The 20,975-nt window shown below is 42.6% G+C and overlaps 1 protein-coding gene across 3 annotated transcripts in view; it reads right to left on the reverse strand.

The window, feature by feature from the left end:
* Nucleotides 1-20,975, reverse strand: part of LOC141255734 (uncharacterized) — a 971,797-nt gene that overhangs the window by 16,540 nt on the left and 934,282 nt on the right. For all 3 annotated transcript variants that reach the window (XM_073671120.1, XM_073671121.1, XM_073671119.1), the window contains 4 exons: nt 2,234-2,524; nt 1,670-1,999; nt 1,324-1,584; nt 749-1,075 (listed from right to left, as the gene is read on the reverse strand). In XM_073671120.1, the coding sequence (XP_073527221.1) occupies nt 749-1,075; nt 1,324-1,584; nt 1,670-1,999; nt 2,234-2,524 (1,209 nt within the window). The remainder of the gene's footprint in view (nt 1-748; nt 1,076-1,323; nt 1,585-1,669; nt 2,000-2,233; nt 2,525-20,975) is intronic.

Here is a 20,975-nt window from a genome sequence, read left to right on the forward strand (position 1 = left end):
CACAAGGACACAGGACAGAGGTTGAGTCAACTTTAATACATGTTAACTGGCTGCAAGTGTGATTTAGTTATTGCCAACACCTGTTAGGTGCCACAGGTAAGTTACCGCTGCTGTTAATTACACGAATTAGAGAAGCATCACATGATTTTTCAAACAGTGCCAATACTTTTGTCCACCCCCTTTTTTAGGTTTGGTGTGGAATTATATCCAATTTGGCTTTAGGACAATTCTTTTTGTGTTTTTTCATTGAAGACAAATTAAATGAAGATAATAATACCAAAGAATTTGTGATTGCAATCATTTTCAGGAAGAAACTGAGTATTATCTGACAGAATTGCAGGGGTGCCAATACTTTTGGCCACCACTGTAGGTATTTGGCATCATATGGTAGCTGCCTGCTCGCCAGGCTGTGTTTTCTAACATTAGTCTTAAAGTTCTGGTATATATATTACTGTCTTCATCATTGGAGGTATACGTTAAATAACCAATAGGAAATCTGTATGCGTACAGTATTTTCACAATACATTAGCACATAGAACTTTTGAGGAAGAAAAAAAATAGCTCAATGCCATCTTTCTTTGGAAATAAATGACTACACTTAAAAATGCATGAAATTACAAGATTTATTGGGCATTCATAATTTAGTCAATAATTTAATGAATAAAACATGATCTACTTTTATACATAGATTTATAAATGAAAATCATTATTAGCACAATATAAGATCCACATTTTAATAGTGTTTTACCATTTGGTTTGCTGATGTTTGAATGGATGTAAGGTTCGGATGATAAATGAGCCACAAGGCATGCATAGCTCATTCCTCCAAGCCACTGTTCTTTTAAGATGAGTAATTCACTGAGATATGAGCACAGATATTTCTGATGGTCACAGATAACATCCTTTGGGTGGGGAAAGTCCTGCTTGATCGTGGTGTCATTGATCTTCCATGTCACAAAAACATTTTCTGGATAAAATCCATTAACTAAACATATCAATGTTAGATGATCCTCTTCTACCCTTTGATTGGTAGGGGGAAATAGGGAAACTTTTGGCTGTTTTATTACATTGGGGTCTGTAAAAATAGAAAACTTATTAAAAGTAGGATGAATAAAGCAACCAATATAAATCTAAATGTAGAAACAATTTACAAATGTGTTTCACAGTTCTGTACTGCCTTAGGTACAGTGATATTAAGCTAGGATATGATTCTCGCTTTAGGATGTCATATTGCTACACATGATCATGCAATATGACTGTTAAATGGCTCAGGTCATTGAGTCTCAGATTCAGCATCTGAAGAGCATTTGTAAAGCCACTTACTTGTGATGTTAAAAAATTCTTGCTTGCAAAATTGTTGTGTTGAGCTTGTTTTCCATTCTTCCAATGGAATTTGTATTGTGACCTGTACTGATTCCACATCCTTATTGATCAGTCCATCATTTTTCTGGCTTAGTGTTGGTATTTCTGTCTCATTAAGCAACCAGTTTATATCATTGATACCAACACTGGTTCTACAACTGACGGTGGCATTTTTGGAATAAAGCAGATCATTGAAGGATGGTTCTGGTGTGATAAATGGCTCTACGGAAAAGAAAATAAGCTCAACTTTATACTTCTGGTGACACTTTTCATATGCAGTGATAGACTAAAATTGGGCTATAGTTACCTGATTTGTTGGGAACAGCACTAATATTCTTCATGATATATACTTCAGAAGAAATATGGGCTACAAGGCAGGAGTAAGTCATGCCTTTTAGCCACTCATGCTTCTGTATTTTCAGCTGGCTTATGGCTGAACACTGTTTTGTATTGTGGTTACAGTTGACTTGGACGGAATTTGAAACTTCTTCTTCAGCTGAAGACCCATTGATCCCCCAGGTTATGAACAGATCTTCTGGATAAAAGTCCATCACCAAACAGATCAACATCAAGAGATCGTCCATCATTGTTTCTAGGTCTGGAGGCAGCAGATGTATGGCTGGAACCTTCATCTCATCTAATTTTTGGAAAATGTAGTATAAATTATTATTATTGAATGTAATATAATCTGAACCCCCCAAAAAAGTTTATATATCTTACAATATATCTGACCATGTAATAATTACAAATTCACAAGAAGTTCATAAATAAAGAGTACACTTTAAAGTGACTACTCAACATAATAAGTGAATTGGATGCAAGCAAATCTGGACAATGTATGTAGAAGTTGGTATTTGATATGGTGACTTACTTTTTGTCCTGATAATGGTCATCCTTTTCTGGAGATGCTCCTGGAATGGATTTAGTTTGCAGGAAAGAGATAAGATATTCTCCCAGTGTGCCAAGCTGATGGTCATTGTGTTTTGGATCCATGTGGTGTTGCGAAATATGATTTGTTTGTTTTTAACTTCTGTTCTTTTTGGATTCCCATTCTCTATCCACTGAATTTCTGAATGTACCATATTAGTTCTACAGGAAACAGTTGCATTTTTGTAAAGAAATAGGTCCCTAAAGGATGGTTTTACTATGTCACCATCAGGCACTGAGGAAAAAACACAGCAAGAAATTAAGCACCAATTGCTTGAATTAACGAGAGCACACAAAGCACTTTGTACAAGTGGACCTCTTTTTAGGTACATTCAACAAGAATGTGTATGTTTATATGTTGACATTGGCTATGTCCATTAGCTTATCACATTGAACTATTTTCATTTTTGATTGCTTTTTCAAAAACTGCTCACTATGATGAAAAACAAAGCTTGGCTTCAGTGGTTAGCTTTGTTGCTTTGCAGTTCTGGAGTCCTGGGTTCAAATCCCACCGAAACAACATCTCCAAGTTTGTATGTTCTACTCATGTTTGTGAGTTTCCTCTGAGTTTTCTGATTTCCTCCCACACTCCAAAGACATACTGATAGGGAATTTAGATAGTGAGCCCCAATGGGGACAGTGATAATGTCTGTAAAGTGCTGAGGAATTAATGGCGCTATAAAAGTTAGTAAAATAAATAAATAAAAGGAATGAAAGAGACTGCTGGAGACTCATGAGGCACAGGATAAGAATGTGTGAATGAATTGTGAGGTGAGTATAATTTATTTTTTTCAATTTTTGTCCATGTTTTCATGATGTTTGAAAAACGTAAAGAAATATATGTAAAAAATTTTGGACAACTTTTTTAAGCCATGTTCAGACACTTTGGAATTGCTGCAGATTTTGGGTGCAGATTATACAAGGCAAATCTGCAGAAAATGACATTGGATGTGGATGTAGTTTTCAAAACCAGGTGTGAACTTACCCTTGGTTTTTTGTACATAACCTTATTTTATGCTGCCATGCAAATTTAGAGCCAAAGAGTTATACTTAAAAATAAAAATGCTTTCAAAACTATGTATAGACAATATTGTATAATTGGTCAACAATTTTTTCAGCTTCCAAAGAAATTATTAGGCTGTGTGCCCACGATGCGTTTTATAAGCGTTTCCGCAGCGGCAATTCCGCTGCAGAAACGCTTAAAAAACGCTTGGTAGAAGGTCTGCCATGTCCCCCAATGATAATCCGCATGTGCTGTGCACATGATGCAGAAATTTCTGCTGCAGATTATCATTGCGGAAAAAAAAGCAGCACTACTAATTATTTTGCGGAAGCGCGGCGTTTTCGCTGCCATTGACTTGCATTGGAACGCATGTAATCCGCATCACTGCATCTGTACATGCAGAATCTATGCATTTCAATGTGCGGATGGTACCCGGGTGTGGAGGACAGGAGACTCTCCTCCGGATCGTGGTACCATAGAAAACTGTAAAAAAAGAATAAAATAAAAAATAAATATTATACTTACCTTCTGATGGCCCCCGGTGTGCTTGTCTTAGTTTGCCGGCAGCTCGCGGTGGAGTGAAGGACCTGCGCTGACGTCATCTAGTCATGTGATGGGTCACGTAACCGCTGATGTCGGCAGGTCCTTCAGTGTACCGCGAGCTGCCGGCAAGCAGAGATAAGCACACCGCGGGTCATCAGAAGGTAAGTATATTTTTATTTTTTACCATTCTTTATGGTCACACTATATAAATCCATGCCGGTTGCAAGGATTTATATAGTGTGACCAAGTTGTCAAGCACTTTCCAAGTGATCCAAAAATCGCTTGGAAAGCGCTTGTCAATCCACATGCGGAAATGCATGTGAAGAACGCTTCACATCCGCATGTCCCTGGCAGGAAAAACACATGTACAATCCGCATGTACAATCCGCATGTACAATCCGCATGCGTTTTTTCTGCCAGGGAGATGCAGAAACGCTCAGGAAAAAATCTGGAGCATTTCTGCATCGTGGGCACATAGCCTTAGAGAGCTTCTCGTACACAAACACGTATCTATTTATGACAGTCTGTACCTCCTGCCTGAGTATGCGCACAGAGTGGATGGTCGCTTGCTAAATATGAGAAAAAAAACATTAAGAAAGTTTAGTCCCTATTTAAAAAATGTTGAAAACAGAAATTCTTAACATAGTTGGATGAATGATTAGTAATAAAGGTTTAAAGGTGTCCTGTAAACTGCTGCAGAAGAAATGTCTGGCCGGCCATAAATGTCTCATAGTGCATCTATCTAAAAAATGGCACTTAGGTAAGGACACTCCATATGGTCCCTAAACTGGCACTGATTGCACAATAGGCCCAGAGAAGTGCATAGCTCAGGTGACAGGAGCACACAGCTCCTTCCTGAGTATGTGCACAGAGTAGAAGAAAGCATGATGAATCCATAACACACTGTGTGCATGCACTCAGGCAGGAGCTGTGCCCTCCTGGTTCCTGAGCTGTGAACTTCTCAGGGGGGCTATGAAGCCTTTGTTTTCTATTGAATCTATAGCCCACTTTCTGTGCGCACTAAGGCAGGGGCTGTGTGTTTTGGTCTCCTGAGCTGCATTCTTCTTGGAACTTTTGAGAATAGAGCTGAGTTCAGGGATTATGAATTCAATACAAAAGTATAGAGTTTATAGCCTCAGGGTTCAATTGAAAACGGAGTGGAGTAGGGTGGGGTAAGGATTCAATAGAAAAAATAGATTATGAATCTTATGTTTTCTTTTGGTTCCCATACTCCACCCCACTCTCAATAGATCCCTGAGGCTATGAAGCCTATGTGTAGCACCCTGAGGATTCGGCTGCTACAGGGGTATTGCACCTCAGCCAGAGGTGTGATATTCCACTCCCGGGTAAGGATGGAGTGTGGAACTGAGCTCAGAAAGCTGCATGCACTACACACATCCCATTTCCGAGGAACAGACCAACGGTACTCCCACTTAGAAATGTGCAGGTACGACCGAGTCTGTTCCTGGCTGGAGTGGGAGGGGGGTGGAACATCCCAAGTAGTGTAGGGGCAGATAGGGGGAGCAGCCTGGGTAAAGATAGGAGCTCATTGGGTGCTGGTCACCTGAGCTCACACATAGAGGGAGTATTTAAGGTGGGCACCATCTAAGATCAGGGTCAGTCAGCCAGTCTTTGCAGAGAAGCCAGAGGAAGAAAGCAGAGGAGCAGAGCAGCCCAAGGCCCAGAGAGAGAGAGAGGAGAAAGGAAGAAAGACCCAGAGGGGGTGAAACAAGAAGGAACTCTGAGAACCCACATACAAGCACAGGGTGAGGAGTTGGCAACAGGGTACCGGATCCCAAACTGGTGGGGGCTAAAGCACACCCTAGCCAGAGACCGGAGGCCGTGGGCAGGATCTGCCACGGCCACCCACCACATCCACCCTGAAGGCAAACCACGTGTAGGGTCAGGGAACCCAAGGCCAAGGGTCTCCCAACAGAAGGCCCGAGGGAGCTGGACCTAGGTGGATCCCTGGTGGGGACGGCCAGAAGACAGGACAGGAAGGAGGGCTCAGGGTCACGCTCCGGACTTGCTTGGGGGTTGGCTGAATCCAGGACCTGGTGGACGCAGCACGGCTCGGGTGGTCACTTGAAGCTGGAGTGACCGGAACATCAGCAGTAAGTAAATACCCTAAACTGCACAACCCGACTCTGTCTTTAATTACCATCTATGCTGCACCACCACAACCCCCATCCTCTGCACCTGACCCCCTGAGGCTATACCCCTCCCGTTGGGGGTTATACTATCCAAAGCTGCACCAACACCATCAGCCTCAGCGGACCCTGCTGCAGCGGCGGCCGTAGTGACCGCAATCCAACGGGTGGCGTAGTCGACATAACGAACTTTATAACATCTGTAGGACTGCCACATACTCTGAGCTTGACACCCTGGGCACGGACCGGGTCACAGCCACTCGGAGACTACAACCCCCATCTGATCCGGCTCCGGGTATTCCCCTAAAGAATATGGCCCAGGGGGTGCGTCATATGCTTTCTTTTGAATCAATACTCTGCCATACTTCACTACGCTCTGAATAGACCAGAAGAAGTGTGCTGCACAGGAGACAGGAGTGCACTGCTCCTGCCTGATCATGCACACCGATTGTGGTTCAGATGAAAAGCATAGGATTTATAGCCTATACTTGAATCCATACCTCACACTGCACACTTCTTGGGGGTCTATTGAGTGATCACTAGGGATATCAGTACATGGACCCACTATTATAGTGCCTGTTAAATATGAAAAAAAAATGAAGAAAGTTTAGTTACTGTTTCATGTTTTCCTAATGAGTTATTGCACACAACCTGGTGCAATTTCTTCACCAATTAGGATTCTTTCTTTTTTTGGCTTATTCATCAGTGGATAGATGCTTCATAAGAATAATGCTAAAATATACCCATTAGTGATGAGCAAGAGTGCCTTTCACTGCTCGTCACTCATACGAGTATCACTGTGCTCGAGATGCTCGTTACTCTGCGAGTATTTTTTGAAAGCTCGGGCGGAAGCTCGAGTTCCTGCCCCGCATGTTTGGCGCTTTTTAGACAGCCAATAAACACATAGGGATAGGCTGCCAGTCACTGTAATGCCATAGCCAAGTTGGTTGTGGCATTACTGTGATTGGCTAGAATCATCGGGTCTATATAAGCCCTGGGACCCTATGCTCATCACAGTCTACCCCAGAAACAGGCAGTGTAGGGAGAGCTGCTGCTGAGCAAGGGAGAGAATTTTAAATCTGTCTTACTCTAAGACCCAGTGGCTACCTCCCTCCTTCTCTGATTGACACCCTGGCCTGGGTGTTTAAATACTTTCAGTTTGCTACAGGGAGGGGCTGGTGATATTCACATGTTCCCTTGTGAAAGCTTGGAGCTATTGCAGTCAACTTACTTCCTCTCTGGTGCTGGAGGACGTTTGGTGTAATCTCTCTGAAGTTGGCTCAAGCTAAGTTGCTTCTCCCTACATTTGTCTCCCTTGTTGTCTTTAGTTGTTAGTGGGGACTGACCAGTGCTCATCCCCATCCCGCCCTTCCCTACCCAGGGCCAAGCTATAGGGATATACAGGGCTTAGGTTTCCTGTTCGACGATTGGTGAGGAACCAATATAGGGACGGTAGGGGAGACAGGGTGATATTAGATCAGCCTACGATGACTCCACTCCCCCTTTCCCTAGTGTCTGGGCTCCCTTCCCGTTATCTCTTTGTGTTGCACTTTGTCTTTCCTACACTGTGCGTGACAGCTATATTGCTATTGCATTGTACCAAGTCCATCTGAGGCGGGCAAATTTTACTGCGATAAAAATACTGCAGTTTTCTCAGCATCAAAAAATTCTACACTATTTAAACTGTGGCAGTTGTGTTTTGAAAACGTACACCCAGACTTGACCGGTAACCAATAACATCGTTATATTTCTATTGCAGTGTAACAAGTCCATCTGAGGAGCGCATATTTTACTGCGATAAGAATCCTGCAAAGTTTTTTCAGCAGGGAAATATCATATGCACTTTAAAATGGGCAAGGCGCGTGGTAAGGGATGGGGAAGTGGACGTGATGCTGATGGTGAGTGCAGAGCCCGAGGCTGTGGGCAAGGTGAAACTGTGACTGCTGAGGGAACACAACAAACACACACATCATGTCGACCTAGCTTCCTGTCTCACTTTTTAAGGTGGTGCAGAACACCACTCTTGAAGCCAGACCAGTGTGAAAAGGTGGTTTGTTGGATAGCAGATAATGCTTCCAGTCAGTTTGCCAGCACCACCCTGTCTTCCACATGGTCCAGTCTCAATAGCCATGAGTCTGAACCACATAATCTTCACCCTGATCCTCCTTCCTCCAACCATGCCGAGTGCCCGCAGACAAGTGATCCCACACTTGAACATTTTGAAGAGCTGTTCACATTTCCATTTATAGATTCTGGCTTTTCGCCCTGCCTGCTTCAAGCTGGATATGAGGAGATCATATGTAGCGATGCCCAAATATTTTAGCAGCTACGGGCACAAAAAGGCGATGGTGGGAAAGTGCAATTACTGTTGCAAGGGGTGGATGATGAGGAGACACAATTGCCAGGAAGTCAGGATGAGGACCAGGGCGCGGAAGTGGAAGACGAGGTGGTGGACGATAAAGAAGTCACTGACCCACTCTGGGAAGTTGAAATGCACAGCGAGGACATTCGCCCAGAGGGGGAGGGATCTGCAAAACCACAACAGGCAGGAAGAGGCAGTGGGGTGGCCAGAGACGCAAGGCGGGCAACTGTTCCCCAGAACACCAACATGAGAGAAGTTGCCAGTCCAAAGGTTAGGTCTTCCCAAGTCTGGTGCTTTTTTAAAGACTGTCCAGTTAACCCAAAAAAGGCCATTTGCAACATCTGCCATGCCAGCATCAGCAGGGGCAGTAAAACTACCAGCCTGACCACAACCAGCATGCTCAGGCACATGACAGCAAAGCACCAGACTAGTTGGGCCGAACACCAGGGTCCAGAAACAGTGTCTGCAGGTGACACCACTGCCTCTTTCCCTGTTCTACGTGCACGCCAATCCCCTATCCATGATGTAGGCGATGATGCCTCCCACCCTGCACCTGTCGTTGCACACTTGCAACCACCGTCAGCAACCACGTCCACGTTCTTGTCCCAGCACAGCGTTCAGTTTTACCTACCCCAGTCCTTCAAACGCAAATGTAAATATGCAGTCACCAATTCACAGGCCACAATACTAAATGGTCACATTTCCAGACTGCTTGCCCTGGAAATGTTGCAGTTTAGGCTTGTGGAGACAGATGCTTTCTGCAACTTATGGCGGTGGCTGTCCCTCGGTACTCGGTCCCCAGCCACCACTATGTCTCCCTGTGTCTCGTACCCACCTTACATAAGCACATGTCCCATAACATCAGCTGTGCCCTTACCAATGCTGTTACTGGGAAGGTCCTCTTAACCAAGGACATGTGGATAAGTGATTGTGGCCAGTGACTCTACATTTCCCTGACGGCACACTGGTTGAATATTGTGGAAGCCAAGACCCAGAAGGATCCTGGGACTCAACACGTGCTACCGATGCTGAGGATTGCGGGCCCTGGTTCAATCAGGGTTGCCCCCACCTTCTACAGCAGTTCCTGCACCTCCTCCTCAGCCTCCATTGCCAAAACATCAACATCAGTCGCAAGCTGGAAGCAGTGCCTTGGCCAAGTTGCAACAGGCTCTGCTGAAGCTAATCAGCTTAGGTGACAAACCGCACACCGGAGCAGAATTGTTGAAAGTTCTAACAGACCAGTCTAATCTGTGGCTCTCCACCCTGAACCTACAGCTAGGCATGGTCGTATGTGACAATAGCCGTAACCTGGTGGTGGCTCTGAAGCTTGGCAATCTCGCACACGTACCAGGCCTGGCCCACGTGCTCAACTTAGTGGTTCAGCGGCTTCTCAAAACCTACCCTGATCTGCCTGAGCTACTTGTGAAAGTACGCCACATGTGTGCCCATTTATGCAAGTCAGTTACAGCTTCCGTTGCCCTGACAGTGCTGCTCTGAAGCTTGGCAACCTCGCACATGTACCTTGCCTGGCCCATGTGCTCAATTTAGTGGTTCAGCGGTTTCTCAAAACCTACTGAGATCTATCTGAGCTACTTGTGAAAGTATGCCGCGTGTGTGCACATTTACGCAAGTCAGCTACAGCTTCCGCCACCCTGGCAGTGCTGCAGCAGCGTTTGCAAATTTCAGCTCACTGACTGGTGTGAGATGTCACCACATGTTGGAATTCAACGTTACATATGTTGGCAAGGCTTTGTGAGCAGCAAAGGGCAGTAGTTGAATACCTGCTGCAACATGCCCTTTGGTATTCCAGTCAGCCTCCACACATAAGAGCTGATAAGTGGGCATGAATGTGTGACATCTGTGCCGTTCTCCAAAACTTTGAGGACTCGACCAAGATGGTGAGCGGCTATGAAACCATAATGAGCGTAACCATCCTGCTTCTCTGTCTACTGAAACCCTCATTGCTCACAATTAAAGAGGAGGTTTTGCTGGCAGAGCAAGTTGAGATGGAGCAAAAAACTATACAGGGTGATGCCACACAGCCCAGCCTCATCTCATTTTCTCAATGCGGATTGAGTGATAATGGGGACGAACAGGAGCTTGTTGACTGCGCTACAGAAGGTACTACCCACATCACCTTCATCCTGTCTGTTCAGCGTGGATGGCCTGAAGATGAGGAGGAGAGGGAGGACGATGTGGAGGACGAGATGGACAGTCATCCATTTTGGTGGGGACAGAGAAGTCTTGGCTGTTGGCAGTCTGACACACATGGCAGAGTTTATGTTCTGCTGCCTTTCCTGTGACTCTTGCATTGTACACATTTTGGCCAACACTAATTACTGGTTGGTAACCCTTCTAGACCCATGCTACAAGGAGAACTTTCCATCTCTCCTTCCTGTGGCAGAGAGGTCTACGACAATGTTGCAGTGCCAGAAGACCCTAGTTGAAGATTTATTAAAAAAATTCCCATCTGACAACGCTGGCGGCAGAGATCACAGTTACTTGGAAAACCAAGGCGTAGACACAAGGGAGACACATACCAGATGCAGCAGAGGCAACATAACACTATTAAAGGTCTGAGACAGTTTTCTCAGACCCTCCCACCGCTCAAGACCTGATGAGTGGGGTACTCTGATAAGGTGAGAAAAGTTTAGGAAGATGCTGATGGAGTACCTTGCCGACCGTACCAGTGTCCTCCGTGATTACTCTGTGCCTTACAATTATTGAGTATCCAAGATAGACACTTGGCATGAACTGTCTCTCTGCGCCTTGGAGGTCTTGGCCTGCCCTGCCGCTAGCATTTTGTCATAGTGGGTTTTTAATGCCGCTGGGGTTATTATAACTGATAGGCGCATCCGCCTGTCATTTGAAAATGCTGACAGGCTGACTCTCATCAAAATGAACAAGGGCTGGATTGGCCCAGACTTCTCAACACCACCGGATGACAGCAGCGGAACATAAACTCAAATCAATTTTTTTTCTGGTCTATTCCCATACACCCCTTCACACCCAAACATGGGAATATGCTTCAGGATTTCAACTTTTTTGTGTCATTCTCCTCCTTTTTCTCCTCCTTCGCCACCACTGCTGCAGCAAGGCATGTCCTCTGAAAGCCGGAGGAGTGTCAGCTCCAGTAAGGGGGGAAATAGGAGAGCAGGGCAGGCCAGGCAGGTGCTGGTAGTGGGGGACTCAATTATTAGGGGAACAGATAGGGTAATCTGTCACAAAGACAGGGATCGTCGAACATTGTGCTGCCTACCTGGTGCTCGAGTCCGGCACATCGCTGATCAGGTTGGCAGATTACTGGGAGGGGCTGGTGAGGACCCAGCGGTCATGGTGTACATTGGCACAAATGACAAAGTTAGAGGTAGGTGGAAGGTCCTTAAAGATGATTTCAGGGAATTAGGCTGCAAACTTAAAGCAAGGACCTCCAAGGTGATATTCTCTGAAATACTGCCTGTACCACGTGACACGCCAGAGAGGCAACGGGAGATTAGGGGGATAAATAAGTGGCTCAGGAATTGGTGTAGGAAGGAGGGGTTTGGGTTCCTGGAGAACTGGGCTGACTTCTCAGTTGGCTACAGGTTCTACGCTAGGGACGGGCTGCACCTCAATGGGGAGAGTGCAGCTGTGCTGAGGGAGAAAATGGCTAGAAGGTTGGAGGAGTGTTTAAACTAGGGATTAGGGGGGAGGGTATTCATTTTATAGGTGGGGAAGATAGTGCAGATAGTGACCTGGGCACGAATAAAGAAATTGGGGGTGGGGTTAGAACAGTCAATATAGTAAGAAGGAAAAGAGGTACAGAGAGATATATAAAATGCATGTACACTAATGCCAGAAGCCTCACCAACAAAATGGAGGAATTAGAATTAATTTTGTTGGAAAATAATTATGACATGGTGGGGATATCTGAGACATGGCTGGATGAGAGCCATGACTGGGCAGTTAATTTACAGGGCTATTGTCTGTTCAGAAATGACCGTACAAACAAGCGGGGGGGGGGGGGTGTGTGTTTATATGTGAGATCAGCCTTAAAACCCATCTTGCGTGAGAATATATGTGAATCTAATGAAAATGTAGAGTCCCTGTGGGTGGAGATAAGGGGAGGGGGAAAAATAATAAATTACTGATTTTTTTACATAAGTCTCCAAAAATAATGGAAGCAGCGGAGAATATCCTCATAAAGCAAATACACTGTGTTCCAAATTATTATGCAATTAATATTTTCTCAGATTTTCCCAAATTACCTATATGAATTGCAGTCATTGTAATTTTCCAGTCAAATAACTATTAGAGTACAATTGAAAGGTTTTTGTACAAACTGCCTATGATAACAGTATATTTTTAAAAAAATAAAAAACTCAAACTGCACTCAAAATGCATGTTCCAAATTATTATGCACAGCAGAGTATTCAACCTTTTCATTTTAATAAAGAACAAAAAAATTGTCATTTTTGAAATTCTAAGCATTAGCAGGTTATTACAAACTGAAATCAAACAGTTTTCACCTCAAAACTTTATTCTAGGTGATGTTACATTTGCACATAGGACCCCTTGTTCGAAAGGAGCTTCTGAACTCTCTCGTCCATTGAATTTGTCAGGTTTTGGATGGTTTCTGCTTCAATTGTTTTGCATGAGGACAGAATACCCTCCCAGAGCTGTTGCTTAGATGTGAACTGCCTACCACCATCATAGACACTCCTTTTGATGATGCTTTTGAGGTTCCCAATGGGGTTGAGGTCAGGGGAGCATGGGTGCCACACCATAAGTTTGTCCCCTTTTATGCCCATAGCAGCCAGAGATGCAGATGTGTTATGTGCAGCATGAGACGGGGCATTATCATGCATGAAAATGATCTTGCTGCGGAATGCACGGTTCTTCTTCTTGAACCATGGAAGGAAGTGCTGTTTGAGAAACTCAACATACATTATGGAGTTCATCTTTACCCCTTCAGGGATCCTTAAAGGGCCGACAATCTCTCTCCCCATGATTCCAGCCCAAAACATTACTCCACCTCCTCCTTGTTAGCGCCGTAGCCATGTTTGCATGGGGTTTCCATCAACCAGCCATCCTCCACTCCATCCATCTGGACCATCAAGATCATTTCATGCATGATAATGCCCCGTCTCATGCTGCACATAACACATCTGCATCTCTGGCTGCTATGGGCATAAAAGGGGACAAACTTATGGTGTGGCACCCATGCTCCCCTGACCTCAACCCCATTGAGTACCTCTGGAGCATCATCAAAAGGAGTGTCTATGATGGCAGGAGGCAGTTCACATCTAAGCAACAGCTCTGGGAGGGTATTCTGTCCTCATGTAAAACAATTAAAGCAGAAACCATCCAAAACCTGACAAATTCGAGTACTGTTTGTCATGCATTAAGTCCATGCCTCAGAGACTGCAAGCTGTTATTAAAGCCAGAAGTGGTGCAACAAAATACTAGTGATGTATTGGAGTGTTCTTTTGTGTGTTTGTGTTTCATGATTCCATAATTTTTTCCTCAGAATTGAGTGATTCCATATTTTTTTCCCTCTGCTTGGTCTGAAAAAAATTACCCTTACTGAGTACCACATTTTTTATCGTGATTTCTTTTAGTGTTTCTTAAAGCCCTAAAGTTGCCATTTGAAATGACTTTAGTTTTGTGCCATGTCTGTGATCTTCTTTTTTTAAACAACATTAAACAACTGAATGAACATCCTCCGAGCCCGGTGATTCCATAATTATTGCCAGGGGTTGTATACCCTATGGGAATAAACATGTAAGAAATAAGAGGAAACCACTATGGCTAAATAGAGCTGTAAGTGGTGCAATAAGTGACAAAAAGAAAGCATTTAGAGAACTAAAGCAGGTAGGTAGTGATGAGGCATTAAATAAATAGAGAAAACTAAAAAAATTATGTAAAAACCAAATCAAGGCAGCAAAGATTGAGACAGAGAGACTCATTGCCAGAGAAAGTAAAAATAATCCCAAAATATTCTTTAACTACATAAATAGTATGAAACTAAAAAATGATAGTGTTGGCCCCCTTAAAAATCGTCTGGGTGAAATGGTGGATGAGGATGAAGAAAAAGCCAATATGCTAAATGATTTTTTTTCAACAGTATTTACACAAGGAAATCGCATGACAGAAAACAGGATCAGTTATAACAAAATTCTCCATTAAATGTCACTTGCTTAACCCAGCAGGAAGTACGGCGGCGTCTAAAAATCACTAAAGTTGACAAATCCCCGGACCCGGATGGGATACACCCGCGAGTACTGCAGGGATTAAGTAAAGTCATAGATAGACCATTATTTTTAATCTTTAAAGATTCCATAATAACAGGGTCTGTACCACAGGACTGGCGTATAGCAAATGTGGTGCCAATATTCAAAAAGGGGACAAAAACTGAACTTGGAAATTATAGGCCAGTAACTTAACCTCTACTGTGGGTAAAATCCTGGAGGGTTTTCTAAGAGATGCTATACTAGAGTATCTGAAGAGGACTAACCTCATGTCCCAATATCAACATGGGTTTACGAGGGACCGTTCCTGTCAAACTAATCTGATCAGCTTTTATGAAGAGGTAAGTTCCGGATTGGACCAAGGAAATGCAGTGGATGTTGTGTATATGGACTTTTCAAATGCTTTTGATACGGTTCCACACAAAACTTGATACATAAAATGAGAACAATCGGGATAGGGGAAAATATATGTAAGTGGGTTAAGAACTGGGTCAGTGATAGGAAAAAAAGGGTGGTTATTAATGGAACACACTCAGACTGGGTCACAGTTAACAGTGGGGTACCAAAGGGGTCAGTATTGGGCCCGCTTCTTTTTAACATATTGGCCAGTTTGGTGGCCAGTGTCAGGCAGCTGCTGCAAAGGCAAATAAAATAATGGAATGCATTAAAAGAGGCATAGATGCTCATGAGGAGAACATAATTTTACCTGTAAACAAGTCACTAGTACACTTAGAATACCGTGTACAGTTCTGGTCTCAGGTGTATAAGAAAGACATAGCTGAACTAGAGCGGGTGCAGAGAAGAGTGACCAAGGTTATTAGAGAACTGGGGGGGTCTGCAATACCAAGACAGGTTATTACACTTGGGGTTATTTAGTTTGGAAAAACGAAGGCTTAGGGGTGATCTTATTACTATGTACAGGTATATGAGGGAACAGTACAAAGACCTTTCTACTGATCTTTTTACTCTGAGGCATGAGACGGGGACAAGGGGGCTTCTTCTACGTCTGGAGGAAAGAAGGTTTAATCATAATCAGAGACGCGGATTCTTTACTATAAGAGCAGTGAGACTATGGAACTTTCTGCCCGCATGATGTTGTAATGAGTGATTCACTACTAAAATTTAAGAAGGGCCTGGATGCTTTTCTTGAAAAGTATAATATTACAGGTTATATATACTAGATTCCTTGATAGGGCGTTGATCCAGGGAACTAGTCTGATTGCTGTATGTGGAGTCAGGAAGGAATTTTTTTCCCCAATGTGGAGCTTAGTGTTTGCCTAAATGTTTTTTTTTGCCTTCCTCTGGATCAACATGTTAGGCTATGGGCTGAACTAGATGGACTTAGTCTTCCTTCAACCTTAAAAACTATGTTACTATGTTACTATATCAACAGGGTGATCATGCTACCCTTGCTATAAATTATTAAAGGGTGTTTATGATGCCCACATTAATAATTGTACAGTGAGTACAGAAGATTCTGGTTTCTTTCATATCAGGCTGAGTAGATGCAAAATGCTCCACTATATTCCCTGGCAGGGTTGATGAAATAACAGGCCTTGGTGCTGCTACGTACAAAAATAAATATATTTCAAGGCTGATTCAAATCTATTCTATATTCTACAATATTACTATATTACCTCTCTTATCTGTAATTTGTGTATGGTGAGCGGTCACACTAGGAATAGCGTATTACAGGCATCTAGTCAGGGATTATTGCCTTATAGTCCTTGCTGCTGCAACAGAAAAAAATATATAACTAAAAAGATAAAGTCTATTCTATTCCCTATTAATACCGCTGAGTCTTCATTCTGGTCACATACATCTCTTCCAGTGTCTTTTACTTGATTGTTTTTTTCAAAAAACTCATTGGCAGATTCATGTTTTTTACTGTGATCTGCACTCAGAAATTCATCACAGCAGGCAGGGTTGCTTGCATTCCTCCACAGTTTGGTGCTGCCACATACCTAAAAATCTTTTTTCAGGGCCGATTCAAATCTATTCTATTTTCTACAGAATTACTACATTACCTCTCTTATCTTCAATTCATGTATGGTGAGCTGTCACACTAGGGATAGAGTATTACAGGCATCTAATCATAAATGATTGCCTTATAGTCCTTGCTATTTCCACGGAAAAAAAGAAATAATTCTATTCTATTCCCTATTAATACCGCTGTTAGTTGCATTTAGTACAGGGACTGGTGCTAGGTATCATCTGCTGGAAATGATTCTTCATTCTGGTCACATACATCTCTTACACTGTCTATAACTTGATTGCTTTTTTCAAAAAAATCATTGACAGATTCAGAATTTATGTGGTGATCAGTACTCAGAAATTCATGCAAGCAGGCATGGCTGCTCCACAGTTTGGTTCTGCTACGTACAAAAAAATGTTTCCAGGGCCGATTCAAATCTATTCTATATTCTACAATATTACTATATTACCTCTCTTATCTACAATTCATGTACAGTAAGCTGTCGCACTAGGGATAGCGTATTACAGGCACCTAGTCAGGGATTATTGCCTTATTACAGTCCCTACCGAACAAAAAAAAAAGTCTATTTATTCCCTCGCTGGGGTGCCCCCACCTTCTACAGCAGTTCATGCACCTCCTCCTCACCCTCCATCTGCGAAACGTCAACATCAGTTGGAAGCTGGAAGCACTCAAGCACTGCGTCGGCCAAGCGGCAGCAGGCTCTGCTGAAGCTAATCTGCTTAGGTGACAAACCGTACATCGCCGCAGAGTTGTTGAAAGGTCTAACAGACCAGACTGGTCAGTAGCTCTCGCCCCTGAACCTACAGCCAGGCATGGCCATGTGTGACAATGGCTGTAACCTGGTGGTGGCTCTGAAGCTCGGGAACCTCGCACATGTAACATGCCTGGTCCACATGCTCAACTTAGTGGTTCAACGGTTTCTCAAAACCTGCCCTGATCTGCCTGTGAAAGTACGCCATGTGTGTCCATTTCTTCAACTCAGCTACAGCTTCTGCAGCCGTAATGAGTGTGAAAATCAATGGAGTAGACACTGCAAGCCCAGGAGCATAGGGGCTGCTATTTGTTTTATGATCAGCCGGATTCTTAGTTCCTCAATTGGATATACTGTATATGAAATTATAGACCTCTAGTGTAATTCTGAAGAAGGTCATAAAGACCGAAACGTCAAAAAATACTGCCTATACACTATTCTTTGTTTCTAATAAAAAAATTTCTAATGAGTTCCGGATTCCACTTGTTTTGTTTTATATTGTACTTTATGTTAGTGGTAAATTTAGGCTTTTTTTTGCATTTATTTGTAAAACTATAGAAATTTAGGGAAAATTTTTAACATTTTGCAATTTTTAAACTTTTAATTTGTATGTCCTTAAACCAGATAGCTATATCACATAAAACAGTTAATAAAAAACATTTAACACATGCCTATTTTACATCAGCATCATTTTTGAAACATCAATTTTTTTGTTATGAAGTTAGAAGGATTAAAACTTGATCAGCAATTTCTCATTTTTTACAACAAAATTTCAAAAAACATTGTTTTCAGGACCACATCACATTTGAAGTGACTTTGAAGGGCTTCTGTGACAGAAAATACTCAAAATTAGCACCATTTTCAAAACAGCACCCCTCAAAGTGCACGAAACCACATCCAATAAGTTTATTAACCCTTCGGGTGCTTCACAAGAACTAAAGCAATTTGGAAGAAAAAAATTAAAATTGTATTTTTTCCCACAAAAATGTTGCTTTAGAGCCAAATTTTGCATTTTCGCAAGGGTAACAGGAGAAAATAGACCCTACAATTTGTTGTGAAATTTCTCCTAAGTACATTGCTACCAATATGTGGTGGAAAATTACTGTTTGGGCAGATGGCAGGGCTCGGAAGGAAAGGAGCACCATTTGATTTTTGGAGTGCAAAACTGTCTGGAATCGATAGCAGATGTCATGACATGTTTGCGGAGACCCTGATGTGTCTAAACAGTGGAAACCCCTCACAAGTGACCCCATTTTGGAAACTACACCCCGCAAGAGTAAATGGACCATACAATTTATTGTGCAATGTCTCCTGAGAACTTTGATATTGATGACCTAAAGATAGGTCATCAATATTCTTCAATATCAAAGAGGTAGAAAACATTTTAAATTCATTTGAGACACTAGGCCCTGATTCATCAAAGTGATGGCATCAAAATTCTAGCATAAATCATTATGAAACTTCGCAGAGCTTTTGCACAAAGTAAAGTTGTGCAAAATGTTGCTACATTTGGTGGTTTCACACCTGTTTCACCCAGCTTCACCAATATTGGCAGAGCTGAGTTGGAGTGGGGTTGTGACACCACAGCTCATCTAATTCATGAAGAACTGGAGTAAGGTTTGTGGCAAGGCACACGGAATCACACAATACTTGTCAGATACTCCTAAAAAAAATAATAATTTGGAGCATATCTCACAATTTTGCAGCCTTTACAGAGTAATTTTCCTCCTAGATTACCCTTTCATTGTTCCAATAAAGTATGATGCCAAGAAAAGTGCTCCCTAAAGACAATATGCTACCCACACAGTAAATTCCTACAAAGCACCCTCCAGATGCACAGTATAATGACCATACTATACCGACTCGGTAAAGTATAGTGACCCCAACACAGTATGATGCCCCAACTGTGACCCCAACACAGTCCTCCACACAATATGATGGCCCCCACACAGTATGATGGCCCCCACACAAACCTCCACACTGTATGATGATGGCCCCCACAACCCTCCACATTGTATAATGGCCCCCACATAGTCCTCCATATGCTATAATGGCCCCACATTGCCTTCCATTAAATGTAATCGACCCACATTGACTTTCAAATTATATAGTAACCCTCACATAGCTCTCCATATAATATAATGGCCCCACATAGACCTACAGTTGAAACCAGAAGTTTACATACACTATATAAAAAGACACATATGCATGTTTTTCTCAATTTCTCACATGAAATCAGAATAGACATTTCCCGTTTTAGGTCAATTAGGATTACCATCATTTTTAATATTTGCCAAATGCCAGAATAATGAGAGAGAGAGAGAATTTTCTAAGGCATTTTTATTACTTACTGCAAAGTCAAAAGTTTACATACACTAAGATTACTATGCCTTTAAACAATTCTGGACTGCCCATATGATGATGTCATGTGTTTTTGTTTTGGAAGCTTCTAATAGCTTTTTTAGCAACATATGAGTTAATTAGAGACACATATGTGGATGTGTTTTAATGCACACCAGAAACACACTGCTTCTTTGTGTAGCATCATAGGAAAGTCTAAAGAAATCAGCCAAGATATCAGGAATAGAATTGTGGACTTGCACAAGTCTAGCGCATCCTTGGGTACAATTGCAAGATACCTGAAGGTGCCTCGTTCATCTGTACAAACAATTATACGCAAGTACAAATAAGATGGGAATGTCCAGCCATCATACTTCTCAGGAAGGAGATGGGTTCTGTGTCCCAGAGATGAATGTGCTTTGGTCCGACATGTGCATATCAACCCAAGGACAAAAGCAAAAGACCTTGTGAAGATGATGGCGGAAGCTGGTAAGATTGTGTCAATATCCACAGTGAAACGAATACTGTATCAACATGGGCTGAAAGGCCACTCTGCCAGGAAGAAGCCATTACTCCAAAAGAAACATAAAAAAGCCAGATTAATGTTTGCAACTGCACACAGGAACAAAGACCTTAGTTTTTGGAGACATGTCTTGTGGTCTAAAATTGAACTTTTTGGGCATAATGACCATTGTTACATTTGGAAAAAAAGAGAGAATCTTGGAAGCCTAAGAACCCCATCCAAACTGTGAAACACGGGAGTGGCAGCATCATGTTGTGGGGTTGTTTTGCTGCAGGAGGGACTGGTGCACTTGACAAAATAGATAGCATCATGAAAAAAGAAGATTATGTGGCAATACTGAAGCAAGATCTGAAGACATCTGCCAGGAAGTTAAAGCTTGGGCAGAAATGGGTCTTCAAAATGGACCATGACACTAACCATACTGCCAAAATGGTAACAAAGTGGCTCAAGGATAAACAAACTCAATGTTTTGGAGTGGCCATCACAAAGCCCTCATCTCAATCCTATTGAAAACTTATGGGCAAAGCTGAAAAGGCAGGTGCGTGCAAGGTGACCTACAAACCTGGATCAGTTACACCAGTTTTGTCAGGACGAATGGGCCCAAATTCCGATATCCGAAACGTTTGACCCAAGTCATTCAGTTTAAGGACAATGGTACAAAATACTAATGAAATGTATGTAAACTTTTGACTTTGCAGTAAGAAATAAAAATTCCTTAAAACATTCTCTCTCTCTCATTATTCTGGCATTTGGCAAATATTAAAAATGATGGTAATCCTAACTGACCT

The sequence above is a fragment of the Phyllobates terribilis genome, unplaced genomic scaffold, assembly GCF_046119375.1.
Source record: "Phyllobates terribilis strain yellow unplaced genomic scaffold, ASM4611937v1 Scaffold_1__5_contigs__length_1240528914, whole genome shotgun sequence".
Classification (NCBI taxonomy): domain Eukaryota; kingdom Metazoa; phylum Chordata; class Amphibia; order Anura; family Dendrobatidae; genus Phyllobates; species Phyllobates terribilis.